We start from the raw sequence: 14,683 nt of genomic DNA, 5'->3' as shown, positions 1-14,683 counted from the left end.
GTGGGTAGTCTGGTGTCTAGGCAAGGACCCCTAGAGGCCAGGGAGAAGAACGGTAAACCACAATCCCACCACAGCAAAATTCATTGGTAAACAAATGGCATCTACGGAGCAATCAATCACAAATCCTAAATCAATTTTAGCTGCTTATTGGAACACTTTTTTCTTTTTTTTTTTGCACCACACAAGCTGTGAGACTCTTAACAGAAAGACTACAAGACTCTATTCTCAAATTGTCATCAAAAATCACCTCATTGCCTACACCTTAATCATGGAAGGTTCTCTTTTTTTTTTAATAGGGTAGCTGAATATTGTCATGTAAATACTTAATCCAAAAAATAATAGTGCTAACATTAACACGAATTAAGGTATCTATATGTGAACAATACATTTTAAGATATTGATACACAGAAAAAAGCCTGATAGGCAGGTACAATACTACACTGAAAAAAGTATGACAACACTTTTTTTTCCTTTTTTAAACCCCTTAAACGATATAGAATTTTGACATTGTTTTGGGGGCGTATTAGTATAACATGCTTTAAGAATACATGGGATTCATGACAAAACTATTGCATTCACGCAAGTGAGTTTTCATACCTAAAAGCAGAACATCTAGCACCTTTTCACTATGGCTTTTGATAAACTACAGCAATTTCAGAGCATGTAATTTTCAGTCGTTAGGGCAATAACAGTAACACAATGTAAGAATTTCTGGACTCAAGACCCCTTATAAAATGAAGTAAGCGCAATAAAATCTTGTAGTCATTCAGTTCTATTATTACAAATGTGTGCAGTACAATGCATGGCAGTTATCAGCTGAGCGTAAAGATCCAAACTCCCCTGAACCCAAAGCCAACGAGCTAAAAAAAAAAGAAATCAGTTGGGATCTGGTTGACAAGCATGCATATTGTGCACTGTTAAATAGTTCTCCATCAGATTATGAGATATCCTCCACCATAATACACTTGCTTTATGTTTTTTATTTTATTTTAAGTCATGCAAAACTCTTCTGAAGTGGATTTTGGGAGTGAATTAGGTAGAATAAGTGTGCAACAGTGGCACATTTAGAAATGGGATCACAACCGCTATGCTGAACATATGGTTTGAGTAGAACAACGAAAGTCAAACAGGTTTCGAAGCCAAACACTTGTAATGAGTTTCAGTGTACATCGCCTCTTTTCAGTGAATACTAATAACATATTTGTTAATATTTTTTTCTTACATGCCTGTCTTAAAACGAATATCTACTACTGTATTTCCGACAAAACAGAATATTATAATTGATTACATTAAATTATTTATGGTCTGAGGAAAACGACCAAACTAAATGCAGATATACCCTTTACATGGCATCCTTTCCATATGAAATGGACTATTCTCCTTTCTTATTATTTTTATATGCTGAGAGGCCCTGAGTGATTTTTTATTTTTATGTATTTTTTTACTTACAATATATGCCAGCGAATAGATATGTACACACACATAGGTTAATTCTCAAAGCTGTGGGTTTAACTCATTAAATGGCTTCTTTTTTTCTGTCGAGGGCGGCACACACATCAAAACTCACATTCACTGAAGGAAAGAAAAAGGCAAGATCCCTTTACACAGAACAGCGAAGGCTACAACTGCCCGTTAGTGCTTAATGGGGCAGTTTAGAGACGAGAGTGAACGCAAAGCAAAGTCTTATTTGTTGCTCTTTTCCCTCCAACCCCAATGCATCATTTGTTTTTTATTGTGAACACAAGCATGGCAATCGAAGTCTAACAGCGTTTCTGCACCACTGAACACTCCGGCCTTGTGTCATTACAGACGCTTGGTGTGTTGTGGAGTGCCACCAGCGACTTCTACAAGTGTTTTCAACATTCTTCTGTCTTCAAACGCCGATCTAAAAGCATTCAAGCACTGAAGCTCTACACACAGTTGCTCTTTTACAACACCGTTACTGTGGCCTAAGACACGGGACTTGACCAAGTTACCAGAATATAAACACATACCCTAACGCAAACACTGAAAGTGCGCCGACCATATCCTTCAATGCATTTTCTCTAGAAGACAAAAAACAATAAATAAACCTTTTTTTTTAAAAAAGAGACAGAATTTCAAAACAAGGGTAAATGACAAAGTATTTTCAGGATTAGTAATAGGTTTGTGCTTGTCAAGGTCATAAGAAGGCAGATCTGAACAGTATAGGTTATAGGTCTGTGTCGGATTTGGCTCACAAAGAAATAAAAAGCCCACTCTTCCCAAAAGGGGAAGAAAGTTCATTTGAAACTTGCCACTCTGCACGTATTGCTTTCTGCACAGGCCGCCGACGCTCTGCGGCATCGGCGTAGCCTTCGGACGAGGACTCCTCAAATGCAGCCGGGGTGGAACCACAAGCCAGTCTTTGCTCACGGCGCTCTGAATAAGCAAGCAGTTCTTTTTACTATTCTTCTTTTGTCTCGTCTCTTTTTTTTTTTTTTTTCTTCAAATTTGATAATTACGGTGGCAATGTTTGATTACAATATTGCTAATCTGAATCAACAGTTCATGCAAGTCCTACCATGCTGCCCTGTATCCAGTGGTTACACAATGCATTGGCTCTGTGAACAGGACAAACACACACATTCAGTCTCTCTCACACACACACACACACTGACATGGAAAGTGAACGTAGCACTTGTGCAGTTATGCCAGATTACCTGCATTATACCACAGCAAGTCACACACTCACAATAGCATTGGTTAATCGAAAGCAAAGGTGTTAAATCGTTGAAATGATGAATACATTATTGCAGAACATATATTATTAACAAGTCGCTTTGCCCAACACGTGTACACACACACACACACACACACATGCATCTATGATGGTCCGGCATCGCCCCCCCCCCACTCCAAACACAGATGCACTTGTCAAAGTATTATTTTGCTAATTGCACAAGGTGTTCAGCCCAACATCCTGCAAGCTCTCCGCTCAGCTCTCCCAACGCAGGACTCTCCCACGATTCATGAACACCCAAACCACATTCACAAAAAAAAAAAATTAATAAACTCAACTCAAACGCTGTAAACAAAAGCAGCAAATAATGCATTGTTGGGGAAAATCTTTGGAATCGGCAAAGAAGGGGGCAGAGACAGATCTGCTGGCGACCCCAGAGCTCTCTCTGGCTATAGGCAGTGGGGTTTCATGTTTCATGAGACTTGGACAATGAAGCACAGCAGAGGTACAACGGGCTCCAGAAACAATCCTGGATTGCTTATTATTCAGGAAGGGGCAGGAGTGGTGGGTCGTAAGCAATATATACTGGAGGACACTGGTTGGGTGGCAGGCGTCCCCAGTTCATAGACGTACTCTGGCGTGTGCAGCGTTCCAGTTCAGCACTCAGAGAAAGACAACTCTCACTCCACCTCCCGGTGTACGTCTGAGGCATCGGCTCGGCAGATCGGACAAGTGCGATTGGTCTGCGGGCCAAGCATAACAGGAAGCAGAAAGACATTAGTCGCATCCATCGAGGAATTTATACGGAGATAATGAGACTTTGTTCAATTTGCCGCCGCCCTACCTTTAACCATTTATCCACACACTTTGCGTGGAATTCGTGGTTGCAAGGTAATACCCGAAGTAGCTGCCGACACTCAAAGTCACTGAAGCACACAACACACCTGACGGGAGGAACGAGAGACATTTATTGGGATACAGATTCATCTATTTGAATGATTTTTAACATGGAAAGGGCGAGGAAGGCTTACAGCGTTTGCTCAGACAGATGATTCTCGGCGTTGAATCTGTAGGATGGAAGTTGCTCTATATCGGCTTTAGTGAGTCCACGTGGCTTCGCTTCACCCAACCTTTCAGCCAGATTGAGCAGTGCCTGTCAAATATGACCACATCTGTGTCAAACATGTGGATGTCACAGATCACACGCATTCTATACGGTCACACATAATGATGAAACATCTTTTTCTCCAATCATCACACGGACCTCGTAGTTCTCCATCTCCACATCGTCCACATCCAGGTCTAGACTAATGGCTGGGCCCACTGCTGTAGGAGGCACAGGAAGCATCGACCTGAGCAGGGAGAGGAAGAAACGATACCGTCGTCTCCACTGTGACTGTAGGCAGCAGGCTGAAAATATTAGCGCTGAGCTAACGGGAACTAGCCTGGACTAACTAGAACAAATAGTTGTTTCAGTCAACGCTTCATTCCATTGATCTTTCAAAGAGATGCCCGACTATACTGGCATGTTAGCTCTATATTATATTAAGATGTTAAGTAAGAATTTCATAGATATTTTCCATATTTTTGCATAAACTTATTTTGCATGTAGCTCACCGAGGATGCGTGATCAACAAATCGTGGTGAACTTTTTAAAACACGATTTAAACAGGTATAGTGCGCAAACTGGGTGGGTTTCCTTTGTACTCACAGGAAGTAAGGGAGGAAGCCTGGGTAGTAAGATGGAGGGGGAGGAGGGGGGAGAGGTTGCTGCAACCGGTATCTCTGTCCACTCACTCGCCGTGGCAGCATGTGGGGATATGGCTGAGGAGAAACACACACAACAAACGCAAAAGTTCGAAATAGAAGTGATGCCGGACGTGTTTTTGGCAGCATTCATTAAACATTTCATATCATATAATTAAATAAACTCGTGCAACACAAATTATTGTGCAAATATTTCTATCAACTTCTCTGGAAATGCCTCAGAGGCTTATCTTACCACTCCAAAGGGAAGCTCCTGATGAAGAGGCTCTTGTGGAAGATACTGTAATGGCAAAGAAGGAGGCAGCGCTGGTGGGTGATGAGAGGGAGGGTAGGAGAAGGTCCCTAACGGGTGCTGGTCCCCTCGTAGGTCCACTTCATTTTCTACCCTCTGTAGAGGCTGGGAGGACAACGCAGAACAAGCAGCTGGTAGATCAGACCTAAACGTCCATGTCGACGAAGCGGTGACAACAATCAAGGCGAGCTCTGACGTGGAGCGCTCACCATGCGTGGGTGCTGAGGCTGTAAAGGGACAAACTGGTTCAGAGGAGTAAGGTGCGGTGGCTGGTGGGGCGGGGCAGCTGGAGTCGGGTGCAATACAAAATGTTCGCTGGAGATCAGGGGTGGAAAGGCTTGATAAGACACTGGCATGTGCTGCATGGTGCACGCCTGTATGAGCTGAGGAGGAAAGGAACAACGACAGCAGAGATAAATACACGCAAATAGACGGCTTTTTAAAAAAAACAAATTCATCCAAAAGGGAACCCTCCATCTGACCGAGGAACCAGCTCCAAAGAACGTGTTATGAGCATTGTGAACAAAAGCAACGCGGTACAAATAATCACAACACTGACACGTCGCGCTAAACATCATTCTGAGGTCCGCTGACGGCACAGCAGAATCGCATTTCATGCCGCTTAAAGCTTCCTCTTATTTGCGCCGACATCGACCGCAGTTTATTTATCACTCATGGACATGGCTTGGTATTGGTGTGCTACATGGGTGCCACTGACATTTGGGTCTCTTCCTTTTCAAACTCACAGGAGGAGGAAGGCAGCAGAGCAGAGAGAGCTGTCCGCTGAACATTACCGAGCATGCTGGGAGCTGCTGAGTGTTGCACCCTGGAAGGGGCTGCCCGGTGTGGATGGGAAATCCGTGGGTCGTCACCGTCGTAACAGTGTATGATATTGGAACCGATCCCTGGTGCATCTTTTAAGAAAGGAGAAAGGCGCAGGGAAGGGGAGAGATGGGAGGGGGAGGGGGGGTAACAATCTGCATACAACAGGAGCCATAAACAGCCATTGCAAACGCTCCCCCCCACTGAAACGAATGAAAGGCACGACTACGAAACATCCTCTGTTTCGTGTTAACTTTGCATCACTGGGAAACCCTTGATGGGACACGATCGCATATCGTCTCTAATGATTTTCCCCCCCGTTACCTGGTCATGTAGATCCACCATGATGGGGCTCTGCTGGGGCAGGTGAGCAGCAGGGTGAAGCATGCGTGGCGGTGTGCTGGTGTGGCTGTATTGTCTGGACTCATCTAAAGGAGCCTGTTGGTGATGCTGAGAGAAAAGCAGGCGATGGAAGTTCTCATCCTGGACGAAGGAACTGTGCAGCACAGTTCTGTCTTGTCTCCCCCACTGACGTCTCACTGACGGGCTGCAACACACGGAAATACAGGAAGTAATCGCTACGTCTAACATGTAATTTACTCTGAAGGGCCTGCCATGAGACGAGGCGCGCCGCTGTTCATCGGTGACGTAGCTGCGTCAATAAATAATCCTTATATCGCAGGCAGGCACGTCAAAGATTTAAAATAGGGCGCCTTTAAATCGCGACGTTGTTTCGTCATACGTGTTGAAAATAGACACGGCGACGCAGTATTATTGCTCTTTGGACAGTCAGCCATGTTTTCAGTATTCCTGTGGATGAAGTGGGGGATTACAGTCATTGTGTATTTTGGCTGCGGAGAGAAACAGGTTGTGTGTGATGATAATAATAAGGCTGATATTTTAATGAGATCCTGTGGAAACCTCCTCACACGCTACGCTCAGGGACAATGCAGGCCAAAACATTTGCATGACCATATATCCACAGGATAATCTCATCGGATGTATTTACTGTATATCAGATATGTGGTGGTCTATTATTGGCAAAAAAAAAAATAGAATTGGTAGCAAAGAATAAATTCAGTTTTAAACACTGTTAGAGAGGCCACTCGATATACTTACTTGATATAAAATGTATGTTTATATACAATATGGAAGAAAGATATCTGCTATTCCCATTGCATCGGATGACGAGCACTCAAAAAGTCTCTCCGTCTCCACTCCTAACAGCGTCTTTTCTTTTTGTGGGTTACATAAATCAATTTTAAGACTTACAAGATAGATACAGGGAAGTCAGCTGTAATGAAAAGACTTGGAGGAACCGGGCTTTACCTTCTCCTGAGATGCACTGGGGCGTTACAGGGCTCTCCAAGGAGCCTCCTTGGATTTAAGGGGGCTGTTGGTGGCAGCCTATTTACTGCTATTTCCCATGGTCGCATTGGTGACGTCGTGCAGACGAGTCACACTCTGGGAAAGGAAACTCTACAGTGGAGGCACTCGTTTGCGGCCTCTGATTGTCTTAACCCTGCAAAAAAAACAAAACAAAGGTCAAATTCAGACGATTGGTTCTGTTAAAAAAGTTTTTAAAAAAAAAGCAAACGGGGCAACGATCTTACTCTTTCAAACCTGAATGCACCAGATATCAAAAGGAACGTGAACTATTTCAGTCACATTTCAACACAAAATATACAGATCCAAAGAGTCACTGCATGAGTTAGAATTTTAGCTGCTCAGGGTCTCCTTTGTCGTATTTTACGTTCCACAGTGTTTTGTTTTTTTTTAAATGGTGACATGTCATATTTAAAAACAACATTTAATATATTATCGTTGCGCTATAATTAACACCCCGGACACATTAAATCACATGCAATCCAAATTTGAAGTCCCCTTCATTGAAAAGGTTTTGTGCGTCAGTGCGCAGGATGTTGTAGGCGCAGATACATTTTAAATTCATTAAAACACGTCTAACTTGTCAAAATCACTTTTGTAACCAACCAAATTAATAAGGACATTTCTAGATTTGCCACAAAACACGTTTGAAGTGGCTCTTTAACGACATATATGCACATTAAAATTACAAGTGTGAGTTCGTGATTCAAGGATGCACAAGTGAAGAATATGTTCCTGTTTTATTTCAGTGTTTTAATGTTTTACAACACAATAAATGTGATGTCTGTCCTGCAACAAGATGTTTCTTTTGTCCTTGTTCTCTGCATCTCCTTGGAATCTTTTAACAATAAATTTTCTTTGCCGCTGTTATTGTCATAGCTAAACACAAGTCAGTGTGCAGATTCACTACCTTTTCTGGAATTGTTGAATACAGTGAAAACAAAAGTATATATATATATATATATATATATAAAGTGTTTATTCTGCAGTGCGACAATTATTAATGAACTGCTCAAACATTTTTCAAAAAAGAATGTTTTTTTCCTTTTTTTCCTGGCTGGACAAAAGAGACAACATGAAGACGTCATTGTGACGCGATTTATGAATTAATCCTGAACATAATTCGCAGACGTGAGATTAAGGGCAAGGCCTTAGCAGGACTCACCAACAATCATGCAAATGTCAGAAAAACACGTTTTGCTACAGATTTGGCTCACGACATTAGATCACTGACAACAACAACAACAACAACAACAAAAAAAAAGGTTCTAAAGTTATATTCCTTCATTCAAAACAACAACAAATACACCACCCAAGCGTAAAGCTAATCCGAAGCTACAGTGAATTCAGGCGACCGAATCAGAACAGGCGTCGCTGCAGCCTGCAGGAACAAAAACATGAGGAAGCCATGTGCTCGCAGGACAAAGCAACAACAAAAGGGGCGAGCGGGACCCGAAGCTAACGCGGTCTACGAGGACCGTGCGCGTTCCACTGTGTCCCCGCATAACGCGGTTACCCCCCCACGCACACATCACCACACGCACGGGGGGGGTGTATCGCTGCAGAGCCGCTATAAGAGACGTGCTAATTCCGCGTCCTCTGTTGAAGGGGAGCAGCTAACTTTAGCCAAGCTAGGCTAACGCTTTGTGTCCAATGCACGGCTGCGCGCGCGCGCACACACACACACACACACACAAGAGCCGCGGATAGCTGCTGTTGTTAAAGCAATGGGGCCAGATTAACAGTTCTTAGCTCGCACATTAGTGCACGTTACACCGTAAACAGAAACCGGCGACGCGCACGGAGCAGGGTCGAGCTGTGCGCGTTCAGCAACAACAGACACACGTCTTACTTTCTGAGCGACTTTCCTTGCTCGGTGAGGAGGTGAGAACGAAATGGCAGGTGTTTTCAGCCTCCGAAACGCTGCTATATCCCCCCAGCGAGCAACTCCCTCCGACCGACCGACCACCATCAACGGTTGGGGAGTAACGTTAATGCGGCGACGGTTGAGCATCAATCCGCACCCGTTTCCTCCGGCGGCTTCTTTGACAATGTCGGTACGGCGCTGCTGTTAGCTTGCTAACGCTAGCCTGCTAAAGTACGCTTCAAACTGCGGTGCTAAGCGCGTCCGTTTTTAATGCGAGAACACAATATAGCCCGTCCGCTAGCCGCAGCGCGTAATGGAAATGTCCTGAAACGCGTCTACTAGCATAACACTAAAAGAAACATTCCTTGGCGCGCGTGTGCTGCTTGACATGCATTGTTATGACGAAACCACGCCTTCTTTACTGAGCGACCAATTACATGCATTGTTATGAGGAAAGCACGCCTTCTTTACTGAGCCGACCAATGACATGCATTGTTATGACGAAAGCACGCCTTCTTTACTGAGCGACCAATGAGTGCGAAGCAAAACACAGACAGGAGACGGCCCGGTCTTCCTGCTACAATGTATCAAAACAAGGATGTATGTAGGTTATACATGAAATACGTGTTAACTTGAGTAGTAGCAATAGAAGGAAGTAGAGAATGTAATATAATTTAGGATAATAAAGTAAAATAAAAACCTCGATTGCCCACTAATAAAAAAAATAGCATATTACGGTTTCATTTTCTGTGGTCTAAGCCTTTTTTTTTTATCTTGCTATCTACAGCACAGATTATTATTTGAGACAATAGTCACTCACCAATGGTGGAAATAGAATACGCATAATCACACATGTAAAGCACCTAAGAATGTTTATGAGATACTGGGCTTACTGTACTCAGATTCGTATTTGTCGTCTACTTGTTCACATTTCCTACGTAAATGTAGTTATTTTTAATTCACTTGACAGCTACTTCAATTGTATTTTTTTATGCCATAAAAATTTTACACAACAATGCTAATCAACTTTTATAAAATCAGTCAAATGCCCACCTCAACCGACAGTAAATTATCTGTTTGTTATTCCATCAAAATCAACATAAATAGCGTCCAAAGTAATCCTAAAAGACCGAGGACATTCCAAATAAGAGAACTGAGCTAGTATTTAACCATTACTAAACATTTTGAGAATTTCCCAATTAAAATACGTTTATATATACATACCCTTAACATATTTGAATATTGGGGGGAAAATGAACCAATCTCCCACAAAAGGTTTTATTTTAATAAAGTTTTGTCTCAGGGCTGTACCTATACTGTGGCCCAGTTTAGACACTGACTTTAGGCCACAGAATCCTACTGTACACTACCCAGTTATGTAATAGTACTGCACTTGCATGGCAAAATGTACATTTCCTAGCTTTGTTTTTGCAGGCCAGTGAACGCAACTTCGCGAGTATAAATGCCTGCGACGCTGCATCAGAGGGGAGAGCTATCTTTTTAAAGGCAAAGCAAACCTTCCAGGCCTCGTTTTGTTCAATATGACTGAATATATAAAGCCTTTTATTTTGAACGTTTTCACCGCAAAGCATTTGCGCTCATCTTGTCTACTTATGCATCCAAAAAAAAAGTGTGCGCCTGGTGAAAAGCGGACCAAACTAGATGGACTAAATGTAAACATCACAGCATCGCTGTCGGTCGCAGCGAAACAAGGCGGGGCTGCTGGAGGTTCAGGATGACAGCCCTAAGAATCCGTCGAATCTTCCACTATTAAAACGCACGGGGCGTCTCCAAAACACGGTGACCAAACATCACGATGACAAGAATGTTACCTGATTGTAAACGCGCAAACATCCAATCACTGATATTTTCCTCGCAACGGTCACATGTCGTTCGGCTAAGTGCGGCATGCTCCTGATCAGCGGTTCCCACTGTGGAACATTCCGTGGGTTTCACCACTGCTGTAAAAACAAAAAGGTGCTTAACACGGCACCCTTTTATTTTCACCACAGTCTGCGTGCATGTGAAGTCGATCAATGGCGTTACGAGTTCAAATTCTATTTTTCTAATTTCGACTTTTTTGTATTGTTAATGGGAATCCCAACCCCAGGGTTGTTTGGGGCTGCAGCAGCTCCCATCTGCACCCCCCGTTTCTGTGTGCACATTCCCCAGAGCAGCGAAGACACGCTCGGCCGCCATGTTTTATTTTACCGTAATGGACAGTAAAGATGTGCCAGTCTAAATCGAAAGTTCAGGTTCGCCGACCGGAAGCTTTTAGATTCAGGGAGTTTGGTGAAAAAGAACAACAAGATATGTGTAACTTTTAAAACTAGATTGCGTACGTCACTTCTCGAAATGTCGAAGTGGTTATTCTACAATTGGTTAGTTTGATAAAAAAAAAAAAGACAGTAGTTCTAAAAGCGATATGTTTATGTGTGTAATATACTTCATAACCAGATGGGGGCACCAGACATAGATGAACTAGATTCTGAACAGGCTTATAACAAAGATGAATGGTGTTTACCAATTTAAGCTTCTTGTCCCTTCTGACCTGCGAGACATTTTTTATTGTTATTTTGAAAGATTAATCAGAAAAACACACCCATTATGGTCACTAAAGGCAACGCCGCAAAACTATCACGGTAATTTGAGAATATAAACAAAGAAGTCCTCTAAACCTGACATGTTGAATAGCAATCTATTCAACATGTCAGCAACATTTATTATTATTATTACTATATGAAATATTGATATTATTTAATATTTCATATTCAATATAATGTATCAAATCTTAATCTGAAAGGGTTAGGTGGATTACACTATTTCTCAGGGAAATAGCATGGAATGAGTAAAATACTCAGACAAAAAGGTGTAGAAAATGCAAGAACTTCAACTGACAGGGAAGATAAATGTTGGACCATCCTCTCTGTCAAACTTAATACATTTTATCAGTACTTGCGTGAGATATTACAGCATGCTGACATACTGGCACCAGCTGACTGTTCTATTGCATGTTATCTCCCCATGATTATATTTATTCCCGTCACTCATTTGTGTTCTGTAACTGAACAGCCACTGTGCTTCAGGGACGATTCGGATCAGGGTATTTAATCATGTCTACGTGGTCAGACGCCACCCAGGTCAATGCTGGGATCATTCAGCCATTCATGTTAGACTATCTGTTGTGTTTCTGCTTACTGGAATCCCTTTGGCAATGTTTTATAGCATTCCCACCCATGTAGATGTGTTTATTGCTGTGTTATGTGTGGACCTGTTGTGCTGCGTACTGTTAGCTGTAAACCAAAGTACAATTGGAAAAGATTACATTAACAGATTTCTGTCCAAATTATTTTTTCTCCTGAGAATGTGAATAATGATATTAATAATAATACAAATCATGCACCTTTGGTTGATTGCTTACTTTGCACTGGTAACATATTCTGTACAGCTTATGACTCATTGTTTATCGTAAGGCTAATTTTAACCCCCCCGAGGTATATTGAAGGCACTCTATCTTCCAGTCTAATCAACTTCGATATGTTATATCTGAAAATGTATCCCAATCATGTAAAGCCACCTCGGGCCATGGTTCTCTGTACAGCCCTGTCAGGCTGCAGGTTCAATTGTCAGTCAGTCCACCACTTGAAATGCATGACCACGAGAATCATAGTGACACTTTCCACCATACATGATTCCCCAGATGATGAATCGTGCTGATTTTTGGTTTTTCTCCAACGTTTTCTTCCTTTCAAATTCATTGGAGCCTTGTTGAATTGAATATTAACTATTGCTTTTGGATCATGTCTGTATACATGTTGGGTTTGGGTAAATTCCTGCCGTCTCTATGTTAAACATGAGAAAACAAAAGGGTTTTTTTGCATGATGCTTTCTGTCAGGATAGAGAGCTGTGGGACAGTGCGTTTGTTTGGAGGCAAATCTCGTACTATTAGTGACTCAAATGGGTGCAGAAGAAGAAAATCCTTTGTTTTCCCGTTAATCAGGAGGACAGGCTGGGGTGGGGGTAAATTGGGGCCGATCGGGAAGGGCTCATTAAGGCAGTACGCAGATTTGTGGTTTCTGATTTTTTATGAGATTTATACACTTGTTTTGAAGCAGAGAGTCTCCTGCTGTTGCCCTGACAACAAAAGCACCCCATTCAAACAAAAGAAGATTTCAGATGCTCCCTGGTTTTTGGTATGGCTGTGATGATCCCTTATGGAAAGATGCCATGTATTACTGCTGGCAACCAATGAAGGGGGAGGAGGAGTTGTCTCTCATCACTATCCAGGCTTACGCCAGCATAATGTCAGCCATGTGTGAGAGCAACCAACAGGCAGATATTGTCAGTTTGTCAGAGCCGACCTGTTTCAGTTCGGTAAGATGCATTTGGGTGTTTGTTAAAGAAACAGGCACAAGTAGAATATTCAGTGCTCAACTTTTAGTACGTGTTAATCATTAATGTTTATAGGACCATAAACATAGGAAACACAAGAGACAAAGTCTCATCTAACTTCAGTATCGAGAGGATCCTCTGTGAATGTCGTTCGGTAAGTCTGATTGCTGCATGTTAACTTGTATTTATATCTTTGTAATGTGCTAGAAGAATGTTTTTATAGTTGCTATATAACATTATGACAATCACAGAAGGAACACAGACAAGGTTTTTGGTGTATTTGTATTGAAGCGTACTGATAGTGAGTTGGAAATATTTGATGTTGTGTTTTATCTTTCATGGTGAAAAATCTTGATAAAATTACAATCTTTTGATAAAAGAAAAAAACAAACAGAATTAAAAAACTTTCTCAAAAAAATTATGAAGATTTGAAATCAAAAGCATAAAACAAATGTATTCACATATTTGATTATTCACATTAAATAATAAAAAAAATACTACCAAAAAGGTCACACTTAAAATGTTCTTATGTCTTTACTCTAGATATAGAGACAGAGAAACTCAGGATAAGAACTCTTGGAAGTTTAAGATGCTCTAGTCGTCTCAGACTTATAATCTCAGTGTTCTTCAACTCTTCAGAGGAAGCATTCTCCTAAATATTGAAATTTACAATCTGAAAGATGAATGTAAAATCAGACTCAAGGATATATTGTAAATCTTGGTATCATGAAAATGAACTTCAACTTGTTGTTCCCAAGTTAAAGTAAGGAACATTTGTCGTTTGTGAGATCTTAAAACTATCGTTATATTTTTGCTTGTGTTTGTTGCACACTATGAAATATGACGCAGCATCAATATCGTGATGTTGTGCAGCTCTAACTTATTTCCTCAAGCGTTATCAGTGGTAAATAATTCACACGGGGCAGAAAAGCATTGCTCAGCTCTCTGTGATGAACATTTTGACTTTACAGCATGGTCGAAGCACCCTCTGTGGCGTTGCTCATTGGGTGTGGCAAATGTTAAACTTCAACTCAGAAATTGGAGCTTGTTAATGTGTCCAGGTTGCAAACTAACAGATTTAAATGTTGATAACAATTATTTTAAAATTCTACCATAGGAATAAAAAGTTTTTCTCTTAGCATAAATGTCTATATCTTTCTTTACAACAGTCAGAGTGAGTGAGTCTATTGGCTTATGAATAAAAATTACACATGTTTTAATTTCTAATTATAGTTTCACTTATTGGTGTCATAATTTATCGGTATTGCGATTAACTGTGATATTAAGGAATTAAGAAATAATATAATGACACATATGATAAGATGTATTGTTTAACCAATCCAGTGATTATCGTTGTGCCTGTGGATTTTTTGTTGATCAATTCGTCTGGTTGCCTTGAGTTCATTTTATTTTGTTTTTTTAATGCTTTTCTGCACTTCTAGTTTGAGGCTGCGT

General features: G+C 41.4%; 1 protein-coding gene across 1 annotated transcript; it reads right to left on the bottom strand.

Annotated features, from left to right (window-relative positions):
* Positions 1-3,381: 3,381 nt before the first annotated feature.
* Positions 3,382-7,018, bottom strand: rnf44 (ring finger protein 44). Its single transcript, XM_068740558.1, has 10 exons — positions 6,912-7,018; positions 5,907-6,129; positions 5,507-5,674; positions 4,970-5,143; positions 4,704-4,865; positions 4,413-4,525; positions 3,966-4,053; positions 3,733-3,854; positions 3,546-3,645; positions 3,382-3,444 (listed from the first exon to the last, which is right to left on the bottom strand). Exons 1-10 carry the CDS (start codon positions 7,016-7,018, stop codon positions 3,382-3,384), a joined length of 1,320 nt encoding a protein of 439 aa, XP_068596659.1.
* Between the last annotated feature and the right edge of the window lie 7,665 nt (positions 7,019-14,683).

Source organism: Brachionichthys hirsutus, chromosome 6 (genome assembly GCF_040956055.1).
Source record: "Brachionichthys hirsutus isolate HB-005 chromosome 6, CSIRO-AGI_Bhir_v1, whole genome shotgun sequence".
NCBI lineage: Eukaryota > Metazoa > Chordata > Actinopteri > Lophiiformes > Brachionichthyidae > Brachionichthys > Brachionichthys hirsutus.
Note: the sequence above shows the minus strand (reverse complement) of the source record. Positions and strands in the feature narration are given on the sequence as shown.